The sequence below is a fragment of the Melanotaenia boesemani genome, chromosome 2 (assembly GCF_017639745.1).
Source record: "Melanotaenia boesemani isolate fMelBoe1 chromosome 2, fMelBoe1.pri, whole genome shotgun sequence".
Classification (NCBI taxonomy): domain Eukaryota; kingdom Metazoa; phylum Chordata; class Actinopteri; order Atheriniformes; family Melanotaeniidae; genus Melanotaenia; species Melanotaenia boesemani.
In genome coordinates this window covers 26,608,475-26,623,619 of record NC_055683.1, presented here as the reverse complement: position 1 = coordinate 26,623,619, position 15,145 = coordinate 26,608,475, and the positions used below count along the sequence as shown (strand labels likewise).

General features: G+C 36.8%; 1 protein-coding gene across 3 annotated transcripts; it reads left to right on the top strand.

Annotated features, from left to right (window-relative positions):
- Positions 1-3,236: 3,236 nt before the first annotated feature.
- Positions 3,237-9,725, top strand: LOC121647590 (transmembrane protein 235). 3 transcript variants are annotated; one of them, XM_041997158.1, is made up of 5 exons: positions 3,237-3,387; positions 3,518-3,820; positions 4,782-4,859; positions 5,235-5,372; positions 7,668-8,123. In XM_041997158.1, exons 1-5 carry the CDS (start codon positions 3,267-3,269, stop codon positions 7,781-7,783), a joined length of 756 nt encoding a protein of 251 aa, XP_041853092.1. In that variant the 5' UTR covers positions 3,237-3,266; the 3' UTR covers positions 7,784-8,123. The 3 variants fall into 3 exon arrangements, with proteins under 3 accessions (XP_041853092.1, XP_041853086.1, XP_041853099.1); XM_041997152.1 differs by lacking the exon at positions 7,668-8,123 and adding an exon at positions 9,287-9,725 and having other exon boundaries at positions 3,238-3,387; XM_041997165.1 differs by lacking the exons at positions 3,237-3,387; positions 7,668-8,123 and adding an exon at positions 9,287-9,725 and having other exon boundaries at positions 3,442-3,820.
- Positions 9,726-15,145: the final 5,420 nt, after the last annotated feature.

The window sequence follows — 15,145 nt, the reverse complement described above, 5'->3', positions numbered from 1 at the left end:
AAATTGCCTCTGTTTTATACGTGCTGTGAGAATACAAAGCAACATTCTGCTTTATTCTAATGATTCTATTATAAGTGCATTTATACAGCTGTTTTATTGAACTGTGCCTGCCTTATCTTCAATGCAAGACATGGTGTGTTCAGCCCAGTCTTCCTCAGACAGTGTCTGCAACATGCTTGAGTTGAAACAGATGTGTTTGCTCATTCATTCTTTCTGCTCTTTAAGGAGGCTGAACCAAACTTCTCTCAAACATAGGCATCAAAACTACAAAAAAGCAGTGTTGCAGAAAGCAAAACAAAAAACAATTGTCTGAGTTTGTGAAGTACCAAACTCCTTTAACTAATACTGAGCACCAATGATTCTATAAGATTGATTTAACTTCTTTTAGATCTATCCTATTACATGCATTTGATGTGCTGTATTAATCTTCAAAAAGTCAATCCCAAAACAAAACTGATAACAGTCATACAAGACTTTCTGGTCAATACAAACTATGAGCAGACAGCCTTTTAAAGAGAATCTATTTTAAGGTCTTCATATATTTAAAAAAATAAACTGTAAATTCTCAAAAAAAACAAAACAAAAAAAAAAAAAACAGACTAAAACTGGTTTTCTCTCATTGGGACATTTGTCTATTTGTTCTGTACTCACAGACATGAACTCTATTTCAGTACATGGTTTATTCATTGGAAAGCCCTCCTCTAATTACCTTACGGGTTATACTAAATGCATTTATGGAGGCAGACTTGAAAGGCAATTCAACTGCAAAAAAGCCATACACTATTAAGAAATTCATTCCAAAACCTCCACTTGAAAACCAGATGTATTTTCTTTGCTATCCTCCAGCCACCAGTCTCTATACCCACTATGACCTGTTCAGGCTTGCAGGGTGATGGAAGAGAGTTAAATACAATGGACATGTTACCTATCCACAACAGGGCTAACACGGAGACAAGCATCCACACTTAAGTCTAGAATCACCAGTTAACTAAATCATGTGTCTTTAGATAGTAGGAAGAGACTGGAAACTGTGGAGAAAACCCACACAGAGACAAATATGCAGGAAACTTGGTACCACTGTGCCATCATACCTACTTGTGTTTTTAATGTCTTATAACAATGGACACAATCTTGAACAAAAAATGCCATACAAATGATTCTACTCTTGTGTTGCTATTTATAAATACAGCAGTATGAATGAAAGAGAGTTTGATTGCATCCACCTTCTATTCACCAACAAATTTGAACAATTGCATGAAGATGTAGTTTCTTGGTCCAGTGTGTGTGTCCTACATGCTTGCAAAAAACACATCACACAGGGGCTAATGGCTTTGAGACATATTCGAATACTCAGTCCTCATTGAACAGATATACTCCCTGAAATGACAAATAAAATTAATATTGTGTATTCAGTTACCACTCTTAAAATCTATAGCATTAGAATAATCAGATTTAGATTTAATTTCCCATGATTGCTTAGGAAGAGACAGGTGAAACCTGTCAAACTAAACCTCTGAAGATCGAAAGAGCTCTGTCAGGCTGTCAGAAGATTGTGGATGTATGAAAGTTTTAAAACCTGGTCAAATTATTTGAAGTAAACACTGTCACTGTAAGGAAAACCATCTATAAGTGATAAAGATGTCAAGCAACTGCAAGGTCATCCTACACTGGCTACCACTGCAAGTTCAGCCCAGGAGCTGATTGTTAAAATGTCTGCAAGAATATCAAAGTGTCATTGCAAAATTTCAAGTAAATATTATGTTTATGGCAGGAAAAAGCTTTTCCTCTCCAAAAAGAACATTAGAGCAAAACTACAAGTCAGCTAGCTCTCAATTACAATTATTGTTAATTGTGCTCTGTTTTATAAAACTGAACATTAAATTTGATATTACGCTAGAGTTACAGCACACATATTTGGAACAGGCCCCAGAGATCAATCCAGCAGAGGAGTCTTATACCAACTGTGGAGCTCAGTGGTGGATATGTTATATTTGGTTTCAGGGCCAAGGTACCTGCAATCATGGATTTAACCATAAATTCTGCATAATCAAGAGTGTTTGAAAACTGCTCGAGGCACTGTGTCCACAAAATGAAGTTGAACTAGAATGTAAATCTTTTACCAGAAACACAAGCAAATCCAAAAATAAATTAAAGAAAAAATGAGAAATTTGAGGATTCTGATAAAAAAAAAAATTCCTACAGTTTCTCAAATGGAGGACAATTACACAAAACCACAAATAAGATTTTTCTGATAAAGGGGGATATTTTGACTTTACAGGCTAAGTGTGTAGTTACTTTTTGGACAGTTTTTAAATAAATAACTGCACATGTATTTTCCCTTGTTTGTTATAGGCAATATCACTTTTGTAAGTAGTCAGTGCTTTCAGTGCTCAGTGGATCAGTTGTAAATATGACACAGAGACTAAAAACACTATTATTGTGCTAAGGTGTACAGAGATTAAGTTTGGAGCTCAATCAGCCAACTAATCCCTTAGATTGGGGACTGATAAGACTGTACTGCTTGAAAATCATGCTGAAGACACTTCAGTTGTGAGATTCCTCCATTAAAATGACAATAACTTTATATTGTCCCTCAAGGCCTGACAGCACATCTCATTAATGGTCAAAGCGGGTTTCCACTGTTCAAGGTTGTTCGAACTAATGAGCAGTCACACTTGAAGAGGGGAATGTTTCTTCTGCTTAAAATCAAAGGGGTCTAAGTTAATATGTGACACTCTTGGCTCCCCTGAAAGGCAGAGGAGCTCCCCTAAAGATATTCAGCTGATACTTTAAGGGGAGCCCTAAAAATAGTGTACTTTCAGGTAACATTCAATTTTTCAGTAAGGTCCCTGATGTTTCTTGAAAACAGTAGCATTAATTTATCAGCATTGTATGTTTATCAATTAATTACTTAATTAAATCTTCTCAACAACGCATGTGATCCGATCTGTTTCCTTTGACACTGTGGACAGCAGCATTGTTTGTTGTGTGCTGTGAGCATCCAACCAACAAACATATGATATGCTTCTTTTTATGGTTGTTAAAAGAACAAAAATCTGCCAAATCGCAGTTTACACCCCAAAATAAGGCTCCCCCAAAAGCTCTGGTGTAATTCGAGCCCTGGTGTTGCTACTGTAGTTTATATTGTTTGTATGCTTGTTTGTTTCCTCTTCCTTCCTCAATAGTATAACACACATGCTTGCTTTGTTACAGCGGGGCAGACGTCTGTTTAGCACATTTCCGCCAAGGTTCCCGTGAAAGATTTTATGCTGAAATCCACAGCCGGAAGTGTAGTATTTTTGTACCATACATTGATGATATGGATAAATCCAGGAGCGCCACAGAAACCCAACAGACGCGCAGTTGCTATACTGCCGGTATCAAGACGTGGCAACTCTCCTTTTATTTGCATCGTTATCATTTTTATCCATTGCGTATAATCTGGAAATAGCCATTGGAGTGCTTTTGTTTACTTTTTAGTTTTTGCTATTTTTTCTCTTTCACAATTCTATTTAAGGATGGAGAACCAACACTTTATCGGAAATGGTCCCGGAGAGCTTTTACGCATCGCAAATCGTGGAGCGTCTCTACAGATTACAGTGTTTGAGAACATTTAGAGGGTTCCAGCTCTGTGGACTGTGGGTTACAATGAAGTACGGACCGGTGGTTCTTACGGCTGGGTTTACTGGGTTGCTCAGCTTCAGCCTCCTGGCTGTGGCAATAGGGACTGAATACTGGTACATTATCGATGTAAATAAACAAAACTACACCGGTTCGGATGACCTGAGTTCACATTCTGGATTGTGGAGAATTTATGAAGGTTTGCCACTTTATTTTCTCTCTCTACATGATGGTCCGTATTGATGAGCTGTTGGTATAAATTCATGTAAATTATATGTGAGCTGTTAATTTGCACCCTTTATTTTTATTATTATTTTGTAAAATAATTTGAGGTCCACTTCACTGCAGGTATATTTATGAATAATTCATCATCAAATGTTTATTATCTTTGAAAAAAATTTTTTTGTCTGTTTCATAAAGTGATTGAAAATACCACTACATTTAACAGATCTGATCACCGATTTATTCTCTGTTGGTGCCGCTTTGTTGTGATAATTATCAGCAGTCCACAGCAGGTCCTGATTAGATCCTCCTCTGTGGGCAACCCAGGTGCATAAACTGCTTGCAGTGAATTCCAGATTGATACTAAGGCACAGAGGAGATACATTGCTTTTGAGAAAGAAATGTCAAATGCTGATTAACACACTTTTCAATAAAGGCTGTGAAAAAAGAAATCTCGCACATGTTATGTACCTGCTAATAGCTGTGTGCAGTTAGGTTCATTTATTTCAGAGACAGCTTCATGCCCTTCACATCTCCATCAGTCTCTGCAGGAGATGTGCAAGTGGTTGCGAGGCAGTTTTTCAGGATATTTTGATAAAGCTGCAATGTATCCTGCTTGTGGTCTGCACAGCTTGAGGTCTCAGTTGTGTTCCTCATGGCACCCACAGTTCACAGAGTAATTGCTAAGTAATTGCACTACATGGAGCTTTCACCCCTGACAATAGTGGATCATGGGTACAACACAAATCCTTGATGGAAAACATGCAGACCTGCTGAAATGTCAAACATTGATTTTGCTTTTATAAATGTGAAAAATAAATAAGTTTAAATGCATTGTTTTTTCTAATACTAAGGCCTTCAATGTTTGGTATCTAAGAACAATTTTGCAGCTCGGTCACAAGTCCTGTCATGTGTAACCTTTTCTTTGACATTTTCAGGAGCAAATCGGATTTCAGTCATCCCCTCGTTCACAGCAAATATGTCCAGTCTGTCAGTGGGAGAAAGGCATCTACTTAGTGAGTGGTTTTGGTTATTTAGTTGACATATACATCCAGAGGCTGGTGTACATTTCGTATACATGGTGCATCACTTAAGTCTTAGATTATATCAGTGTCCATAGAGGTTTCAAGAACAGTTCTTGTGCACAACTTTGATTTTAAGATATAGAAATAAATTATTTGCTGAGACAGAAGCTATCTTAATCTGCAAGTTGATTATACTCTAGAAATGAAACCCAGTAGCTCCCCAGATGTAGAAATAAATTAGGAAATCTCAGATGCTTTCCCAAATAATCACACTCAGCAGTACTGTGATATACAGCTTACTTGTTATTCAGATCCTCTAATAAAACCACACAGTGTATCTTCATCAGTGCATTTGCATGCTTGCAGGTTTGCACAGAGTGGTGGTCATCATGCTTCCCATTAGCCTGGTTCTGCTGGTGTTGGGCTGGATCTTTGGAATCGTTAGTTCTTTGGCCGGCAGTCCCAAGCTGCTAGCTGCAACAGCATCCTACTTTCTCCTCTGCAGTGAGTCCATACACATCTGTTACTGTTTTGCTGAGCCTGTAGTTGTGCTGTGTGCTTTGCATGCAGTTAGTTTGTGTTTCAGTGTGTACAACAACACTCACAGGTGCATTTGAGATGAAACCTTGAAAATTCAATTTCAGTTTCCTTCACTCACAGTTGAGCCACATGTGTTTAAAGGCACTTGTAGTATCTAATCAGAGCCTTTGTGAACATCAGCAGTACAACTGAGCTGGCTTATGGCCAATAAGAAACAATCATATAGTTGTGTAAAGTATTATATCCTTCTATCAGGAGGCTACTGCTATAGAGCAGCTATAGGGCTTTCTGTGTGTAATATTATTTTTCCTCACATTGTTACTACAGTGGGAGGGATGGAGATTTGATTGTGAAAATAAATACAGCATTTAAGAGACAAAACAGAAGACTGGGGTGACGCTTGCAACACTGTCACAATTTATTTAATCTGTCAAATTTATGTAATACAGCTCAAACAGAAAGGGCTGACTCAAGATTCTGAGATGCAATTATCACAGCGCTGTTAGAGGTGTTTATCTTTCTCTCACATATGATAACTCACATGTTTAAATAGTTGCAGTCATGTGTAAAAGAAAGTACGCTCTTTTTCTATTATAAAGTTTTACATATCAGGGAATATTATAAAATTATATTACCCTTTACCAGGTCTTCAAATGAGTTAAATATAACCTTAGATCATATACACCATGTCAGTATTAGCAAAATGCAAAGGCAGTGTGTAATAAACTAAGTACACCCTTACAGCTTTCATTGTAATTAAAGAGGTAAGTAGCAGCTTGCTGCTAATCAAATGGACTTGATTAATAAATCATCTCCTGCTGCTCATACTGGACAGATTCTGGTAAAATCTGAATTAGGTTTGAACATCAAAGTTAAAACAGAAACCCAAAGACTGCATAAATTTGTTTAGTTTGGGGGACTATTTCCTTTATTTGGTGTGAATGCACCCTTAGAGTCAAATGTGAGGCTAACTGTCAGACAGCTAAAGTTTAGCTGAAATTTTATCATCCAGCAGAACGATGATTTCAAACAAACCAGTAAATATATATCAGAATAGCTGCAAAAGAAAATAATCAGGGAGGTTTAATGGATCAAACAAAATTCAGAATGTAATGCAATTAACATGCTCTGTCAAAAAGAAAGAAAAAAACTTAGTGCTGTGCATACATAACTGTCTGTGAATCTCAATGAACTGAAACAACTTTGTAATGATGAGTGGAACAAAATTCCTCCATGACGATGTGAGAGACTGATAGCATCCTACAGAATATAATTTCTGAAAGTCATTAATGCTAAATGAGGCTCTTCAAGCTGTTGAAGCTTGTTCATTGAAAGTTGTATTATTTTAAACCCAAAGGATGGAGATGATGATTTATTTATTTATTTAATGCACCATTACATAAAACTTTAGAATATAAAGATTTTATGCTTTTTTTTATCACATGACTGCATGTGATATGGTTAAACCAGTGATTTATCAATAATAAGGACAATTTTTTTCTCAGTATTTTTCAGCTGGATTTGCATAAATGAATCAGAACTACAAGCATATTCCTGATGATCCTGGCCATTATTTTAGACACAACACTTCCAAATTTTCTCAGCATGGATAATGACATAATTGACTCTATGGATGGCAAAGCGTTGGCTGATTGCTTGTTGCAGTGGAGTCGCACAGAACTGCACAAGATCTTCATGTTGATTGAAGGTCCCAGATTTCCAAATATAACAATCCCTGAGCTATATATTGTATCACCATATGCTGCTAAAATAATACTTGACATCTTTTGGACATTTATATGAAATATTAAGAGTCAAGTCATGAATAAACACTGATTTAATTGTGATGTAATGGCCATACCCTTAAAATAACTTGCATACTCTGTTGATTTTTTGGTGAAATATAAAGGGAATGTTCAACAGAGCAGAAGCCCAATTAAAAAATAAGCACTTGGTGAAAAGGCTGTGTCCTCTGAACAGAAATGCCTTGGTTTACAGAGAGGACTCAGGATCTATTTGTTCTTGAAATGGCAGTGTAAGCGAATGCTTTCATTAGCATTGCTGTAACAGAAAGATTGCTTTTTTCCCCCCTCAGGTAAATGGCTCAGCTGTTGAACAGTCATGACATATATACAATACTGACCAAAGAACTAGTTTGATTGCATCTGAAGTGAATTAATTCAAATCTCTATTTGAAAAAGACTGAGGATAAATACCTGAATGTGTCACAGAAATAGAAGGTATTATTTTATATTTCAGCATCTCTGCTGACTTGCCCAGCTCCCCACCCATGTCATGCAGAGGTGACAGCAATTTCATGCTTTGCATCAAATGTTCTGCACATATCTCAATATCAAAAGATCTGTAACCACTGAGCCCCGCGCTGTCAAAATGGATGGATAATGGATTGTATTGTTTGTCTCTGCTTTTATCCATCTTATTTAATGCATTAGTATCTTTTTATTTGATATTGTAGTATCAGAGATTTGGGTTTTGTGCATTAGGTTGTAATACAGCTCTTATAACTCACATCCTGCCCTCTTATACTGATGAATCCATGTTTTCAGATTTTAGACAGGCTTCTGTGTATATGAGACTTAGCAGAGCTGTTTTTTCCCATATTGACATTATGAGTCAATTCTTTGACTATGTAACTCAAGGTTGTTTCACAAAGATGTCTTTAAGTTGTTAAATGATTGGTATTTTAAATGGTGTTGTTGTTCAATGTTAGTTCAACAGATGTGTCTTTCATGTGGTGTTGGGGTGGTAATCATCTTCAATGGGTAATTAACTATAACAGAGCCAGCATTTGTCAGTACTACTACATACACCTTGCAACACACTACAATTACAGTTACAACTGTAACTTCACACAGTTAAGTCTAAGCATCAGTATGTTTCTTTCTTTCTTCCACTCAGGCGTGCCTAAAATTTAGCGTTGTGATTTTTGAATATTCAGTAAATAAAATCAAAGTTAATTGCAGCTGAAGATTGTGAAGTGAAGTGGTTTTGATTTCCGCTGTGCAGCTCTAAAGGTCAGTTTGAATTGCTCATTTAATGGCTCAATATTTTAGGTGTTTTGATGCTGGCATTTAATTGTGTTATTCTTGCTGGCCCACCTCTGAGGTAATTGTTAAGCGAGACATTTCTTCTGCTTGATGGGAAAAAATAGACGCAAAAGGAAAAAAAGTCATTCAAAATGCATTAGAAGCTTTACACAACCTCTCATTTAGTTCATTATTAAAATTTAGAAGCACCTTGTTGGTAAAATTTGCAAGACAGAGACTGCTTTAGTGTCCAGACAGTGACTAATGTTGCTTCACAGCAAGAAGAATCTTGTACCGAATGTTTGAGAGCTCACAGGCAAAACAAACATCCATTTATGCTTATCTGAGACTGGGTTGTGGAGGAAACAGATTCGGAAGGAATCTTAGACACACCTGCAAATTTAAAGGAAAAACAAACACATGTTCTAGCTGCAGGCTTTAGTAGGACAGCAGAGCGAATCTATACAGGAAACATTTTCCTTTCCATTTTACCATGCTCATAGAGGTGCCATCTTTATGTCCCTTGCTTTTGAAAAGCAGAGTAAGTCTTTTTTTTAATTGCTATTTTTTACATTTTTTTGGTAAACAAATAAAACCAATCCCAGACAAAACCATTGTAGAAAGGTTAACAAGCTATAGGCATTAGACTAAAAGTATGGATAGCTGTATGCGTAAAATCCTTGTGATGGCATAGTGTGATTATGCAGCTCCAGAGTGTCTTTCTGGAGAATTAACCCTAATCCTCCAAGATGGGTCTGTGTTACAGGTATAAGAGAACATAATAAAATTTGATTTTCAAATGGAGCTGCTTGTGTTTCTGTATGCCAACAGGTCTTTTCACCTTAAGTGGTGTCAGCGTCTACATCAAATACTCTGATAAGGCCATGGAGGAGTTCCAGCAAATTGTGCCCCCTGAGGTTCTCGTCTTCGTGCATGTATCATTTGGTTGGTCTTTCGCCACAGCTTGGCTCTCCTACAGCCTGGAGGTGGCAACTGGTCTGCTGCTCATGCTGGCAGCCAGAATAACGCAAATAAAAGGACGTTATGACTCTGGTGTGGCCTTCGCCATGTTATAGAGAGACTAAAAACCCACATTTTAGATTTGTTTTAATTGCAGTCATTATCTAATCGTTATTGTTAAATGGCTTAGAAGAGGCCCTGCAGGTCAAGTGCCAAGACAACAGAATTTAATGCAAGCAGGCTTTATGTAAATGCAAGCGGAGACACAGAAAAGCTGATTAAATTATACTGGTGAACATGTGTTTCTTCATTTATTGTCACTGGCTCATTGTGATGTCTGCTGCCTTTCATCTTCTCTGCATTATTTTCTGTTCATTGTTCCTTATCCAAGGTAAGGCTATACATGTGGTCACACAATCATGAAAATTAAGCAAACTATTCACAGGATAATTACTGCAAAGCAGTTTTTTTCTGTGTTTGAACATGCTACCATACAGCTAAAAATTTGCCTATATTTTTTTTCTCTGCCCTGAAATATAAACATATAGAAAACAATGAAGTTATAATTAAGTTGTCTTGAATAAAACGCTCCCCAAGAGTGTCACGCTGTGTTTAAATATGGCTTGCATAAATGTTGCATTGTATATTATTCAAAAACATTCTGCTTAAGGAAAATATCACATAGAATATTAGACCATAGCTCTAAGTGAGAAGTGATAGTTCATAATGTTTTCTAATACAACAGCTGCTACCTTGTTGCTACCTGCTCTGGAGAAAATTTGCTGTTCACAGATTTGAAAGCATTCAGTCAATGCAGAGGTTAAGACAGAGTTAAGTATTTGGCTTTTAGAGTAACTTATATATATATATATATATATATATATATATATACACACACTACCGTTCAAAAGTTTGGGGTCACTTCCCTATTGAATCCCATGGCAAAGTGACCCCAAACTTTTGAACGGTAGTGTATATATATATATATATATATATATATGATAGTTTACATGTCTTGGTTACAAATTTCTGTGCTTAAGCTGCCAGTAGAAATATTCATTCTGAAAACAGGATGGAAGATGCAGTAAGTGTGCCTCTGGGGATGCTGCAAGCTGTTTGCCCAGTGTAGAATATGTGCATGTGTTACTGTCTGCTTTACTGTTGTTAATGAGTTAATAGTGTGCAAACCAGCAATGACAGAGCATGTCTCAGAATATTTCAATAAAAAAAGAGCCCTAGTAACACACAACATTCATTGTTTACTGTAATATTAATTGTCCTGTTTTCCTGTTGCAGTCATAGCAAAAGTTTCTGACCTGAACAGCTTCATGTTAACATAACAGAAAAGGAGTAAAACATCTCTTTAGTTGAGGAGGGGAAAAATAATATCATGATGTGTACTGTAATCCAATTTAACCAATAAACTTAAAGTTTTGAGACAATAACATTGTTGGTAGCATCGTGTTTATATGTTCACACACTGTATACTTGTTTTGTATTTTGTCAACAATACCGATCTCTGGCAACATGTATTATGGACGTGTGTATAGCTTCTTTGTCTTGTTTTTCTTTTTGTTGTTATTTTATTTTATTTTATTTTTTGTTAGAATTCTGAATGCTAGGAGTGAAGACCTGCCAGTGTGAGGCTCAGAAAAATCTAAAAACATCTGATCAATATGTTTTAACACTGCTGTGTTTAGACTGATTTTCTGCTCCAGCATCTGTTGGTACGGCTGTTCCTCGTTAATCACTCAGTGAGTATGTTTACATGTTACTAGAAATAACACAAAGTGGAAGCATGTAAATGCATCAATATCCAAATAAATGTCAGGTAAAATAAAATAAAAGGAAAATATGAAAGTAGGTACACAGTAGGACAGGTTTCAATACTACATAAATAACTGGGAGACACCCCCTCAGTAATAGGGACTGATTAACTTAGGTTACTTATCAAGATTTGTTTATAAAACCTGTTAATTTATATTTTAAAAAAAGGGTTGAATATTTTCTACAATAGTATCCCTAATATTTGTAAGGTGTAAAGCTGGAAATCAGCTTTTCCATGTGGTGATAGTAAGAGAGCAATTCTCTTTTGAAACATGAAGCACTATTCCCACATAATTATTTACCACATTATATAAGAAAAAAAATATTAAAAGTCAGTATCTTATGTATCAAAATCCAGTGTACTGTAGAAAATCTCAGAGATCATTTAGAAAAATCTCTGAAAGCATCTTTGATGGCGTGTGCACAGGGTGCTCTTTAACAAAGAAAACTTACACACTCTAATGTACACAGGATTTTAAACTGTGGCCCAAAATTTGAGAGGATGTTTAAGCTAATGAGTTTATAAATGGAATTTTTACCCAAGATGTTAATCTGTGCTTAACATACATTAAAACATTACTCAACACTACTGGAAAAAAGGACAAAAGTCTTTAGTAAAGGTAATAGAGATGGAACCCGAAGTATTAAAATGTGTACTTTGCCCAGATGGGATTTACAACACGATTTAAGGTGTTGCGTCTAGTTAATCAAAGCTTGAACCATGAAATATTGTGTCCACTCAGCTGTTTGTGTCGCAGTGGCTGGGTCAGTCACCCAGTTTTGTTTGGTGCAGGGAGGGGAAAGGCGATAAAAGAAGGATTAAACTGCACAGGTTCTGTCTGGCAGCCCTTTTTTTATATATCAGTCCTGCTGAAATCCCATTAAAGTTTTATGGAACATAATAATTCAATCCGCTCTGGCAGACATTGGTGCTGAGCCATTACTCTTTGGATAGTACCCTTGCCCTTGACAGAGTGGAGTAATTTGGACTCGAGGAACCGCTGGGCTCTTTTTAAGAATTTATTTAGGTTTCTTACAACTGCTTTCCTTGATAAGAATTTCTTCTTCAACAAATTGCTGCTAAAATTCTCAAATCTGTTGCCAATTAGCACATTTTCAAATGTTTCTAGTATTATCCGTGATTGCCTTGAGTTGTGTTTGGGAATTTAGTCTTTATCACTTTAATAAACATTTGCTCAGTCCATTAAATCAAGGTTAAATTAAGCCTTTAATTTGGTTCTGCATGATTACTGAAGCACATCTGGTACAGATTTGAGCACTCAGTCAACTGAAATTATTATCTGCAGATATTTTTCTAGGGGACATAGGTTTTAAATGGCATGTTTGTGCAGCCAGTGAGAGAGTTCATGAAGCTAATCAAACTTTGTAGGTTCATGTTTCTGCAATCTTACAATTTAACTAAGAAGTAAAAACCACAAAGAGGATGGTTGAAGTCATTAAACATGAACCATCAGGCTGTATATAGAGTTTCTGTGCTGCTAGTCATGGCTCCTTTTTACTACCTCTCTCTGTAGTCAGTCATAACAGACAAGGCAAAACAGGGTGTTTTAAATGAAAGTGAATACATCAGTACCTGAAGGGTAATAATCCTTCTAGCTGAACGTAAAACAAATTGACACGTTGCTGAGACAAATTTTGCATCTGTAAAGAGCCGTGTTGCCATATTGCCCTTGAGTGAAATCCTTTTCAATAACAGCACAATGAAAAACCAAAATAAACTCTTACATCATGCTGGAGTGAGGAGGACAGAGCCAAGCAAATTTCTATAAACAAACTTGACCATTTTGTTTTCACGCAGGTTGTTAAAGAGAACGTACTGTGTTATTATCATTGCAGTTGATGACCCTCTGCAATCCAAGAATGCAGTAAAAACTTGTAACAGAAGGAAAAAAAGCTGCACTTAAAAGCAGTGGACAGTTAAACACTTGGCTGAATTACAGAGCAGTGGGGAAAAGATGGAGACCTGAATGCAGGGGTAGAAGATAAGAGCACTTATAGGACAATTGCTGTTATATGAGCCTAAGTGAGCCTATGGGTATGTGAGTAAGTGAGGTGGATATACTATTGGTGGGGAGCTGCTGAACAGGGACAGATTTACAAGTTATGTTATTGAAGGTACATAGAAACATTTTCTGTTGTTTACTGGCCAAAATTGATCTGCATGTATATATGTGTTATCATTGGTGTATTATGACCTCTGCTAATGATCTGACAGCAAATAATTTTAGATTTGTTCGTACATACTGTATGACCAGTAAGGCAGTAAGGAAGTGCCATGATGGTCTGACATCTTAAAACCACAGCCACCAGCAAGGGACAAATATCACCAACATGAGCCAGCGCAGTGATTGCTTACTACCCCGGCAAGTTGGAAAATCTGTTATACTGTTATTCACAAAAATACAGCACCATGCATATGCAGCAGCAGCACGGGAGCTGTTTTCACCATCATGAGAAAGAGAAAAAGGAGATTTAAAAGGCAGCAAGACCAGAGGAAACAAAAAGGAGGATCAGCATTGCACTAGGCGTCCCAAACAGAAGGGAGCTCAAAAAGGAGAAAGATTTTAAAAGGGAGGCTGAAGTTAACAGCTTTTTCCTCGACAAATAAGTCAACGGTACTGCCTAAAGCTAACTTCATTCATTTGGGTTTTGTTAGACAGTCTTGCTCGTTACCATGGCAGCATAACAGTAGTTTCTGCTAAAATACACCAGCCTTGTTGGTACAGAGGTGAACGGTTACATGGTTTCAGTTGCTTTCAAAGTCATAACGCTGGCTTTCAGTTGAGGTAAAGCCAGACTAGAAGCCGGTGGGAAGGCTTTATAAGCTGGCTTTTACTGTGACAAAGAGCTGGTGCTGTGTCCAGGTCAGTTAAGTTCGGATCCCACTGTGATAACCATTCTTCCCTCTAAACACAGAGGAACGATATCTGGCTTTTTGATGGGATGCAGTTTGCAATATGAAATCACAAACCTCTTCACCTGAGTAAACACTCCATGAACTATTGGATGACATGCTTTCATAGTTGTGGTCGAGGCTTTTTGACACACTGCGGCTATCGTTGCAATACATGTTTGAGAAAGTAAGGAGCTAGAGTGCACTATACGTTCGAATGCGATAAACAATTTCAACATTAGATGTAAGTAATTCTTACACAATGTCCTTTTAAATAAAAAATATCCATAGTATTGAAATAAAAGATGCCCTTCTTATACCTTTTTAAAAACCTAGTTACAGCCCTGAATCAAACACGTGTCTACCTCCCGCTCCACAGCTGCACACGGTGGTGCATCACATGTAGGAGACTGTGCAGAGTAGAGCGACTGAACTTTCCAACTTTCTCCAGATGATTCAGTTTATCCAGGTGACGTTATAATGCACAAAGTTAAAGTCAATTTAAATAAGTAATGACTAAAATTTCTGTTGAAAAAGGTAGTATTTCAGCACATCCATTAGTAGTTTTCTGATAGTCAATCATTTATATGGGATTTGTTGGAGCATATATCCCCATTTATTTTCAATTAGAGTAATTATAAGAGCAGTGTATTAATGTTTTAGATATGGAAAATGTTTGCAGAGTCCTTATTTCAAGGGCCTAAGTTTTAATGACAGTTCTGGGTGATCAATATCACAGGAAAGAAGCTGATCAATTAAACCACATTACTTCCTGACTGTCAGACTAGGAAAATAACAAATAGGATACAATGAGCCGAGGAAGTCTAAATATAACAGTTTGTGCCATTTCTGTGCATGAGATGAATAACTTCTGGTTTTTATATTATTACAGGCTTCTTATGGTTTTGTGTAATAATTTTCAAAACTTGGTGCTTAGAAGTTGCCACATTTGAAAGTGGAGACATTTACAGTTTTTTGGGGAAAAAGTG

Coding starts and splice junctions, on each gene's coding strand:
- LOC121647590 (XM_041997152.1), top strand. CDS start 3,267: ATGCTGAAATCCACAGCCGGAAGTGTAGTATTTTTGTACCATACATTG. Junction 3,388..3,517: donor TATACTGCCGGTATCAAGAC/GTGGCAACTCTC, acceptor ATTCTATTTAAG/GATGGAGAACCAACACTTTA. Junction 5,373..9,286: donor ATCCTACTTTCTCCTCTGCA/GTGAGTCCATAC, acceptor GTATGCCAACAG/GTCTTTTCACCTTAAGTGGT.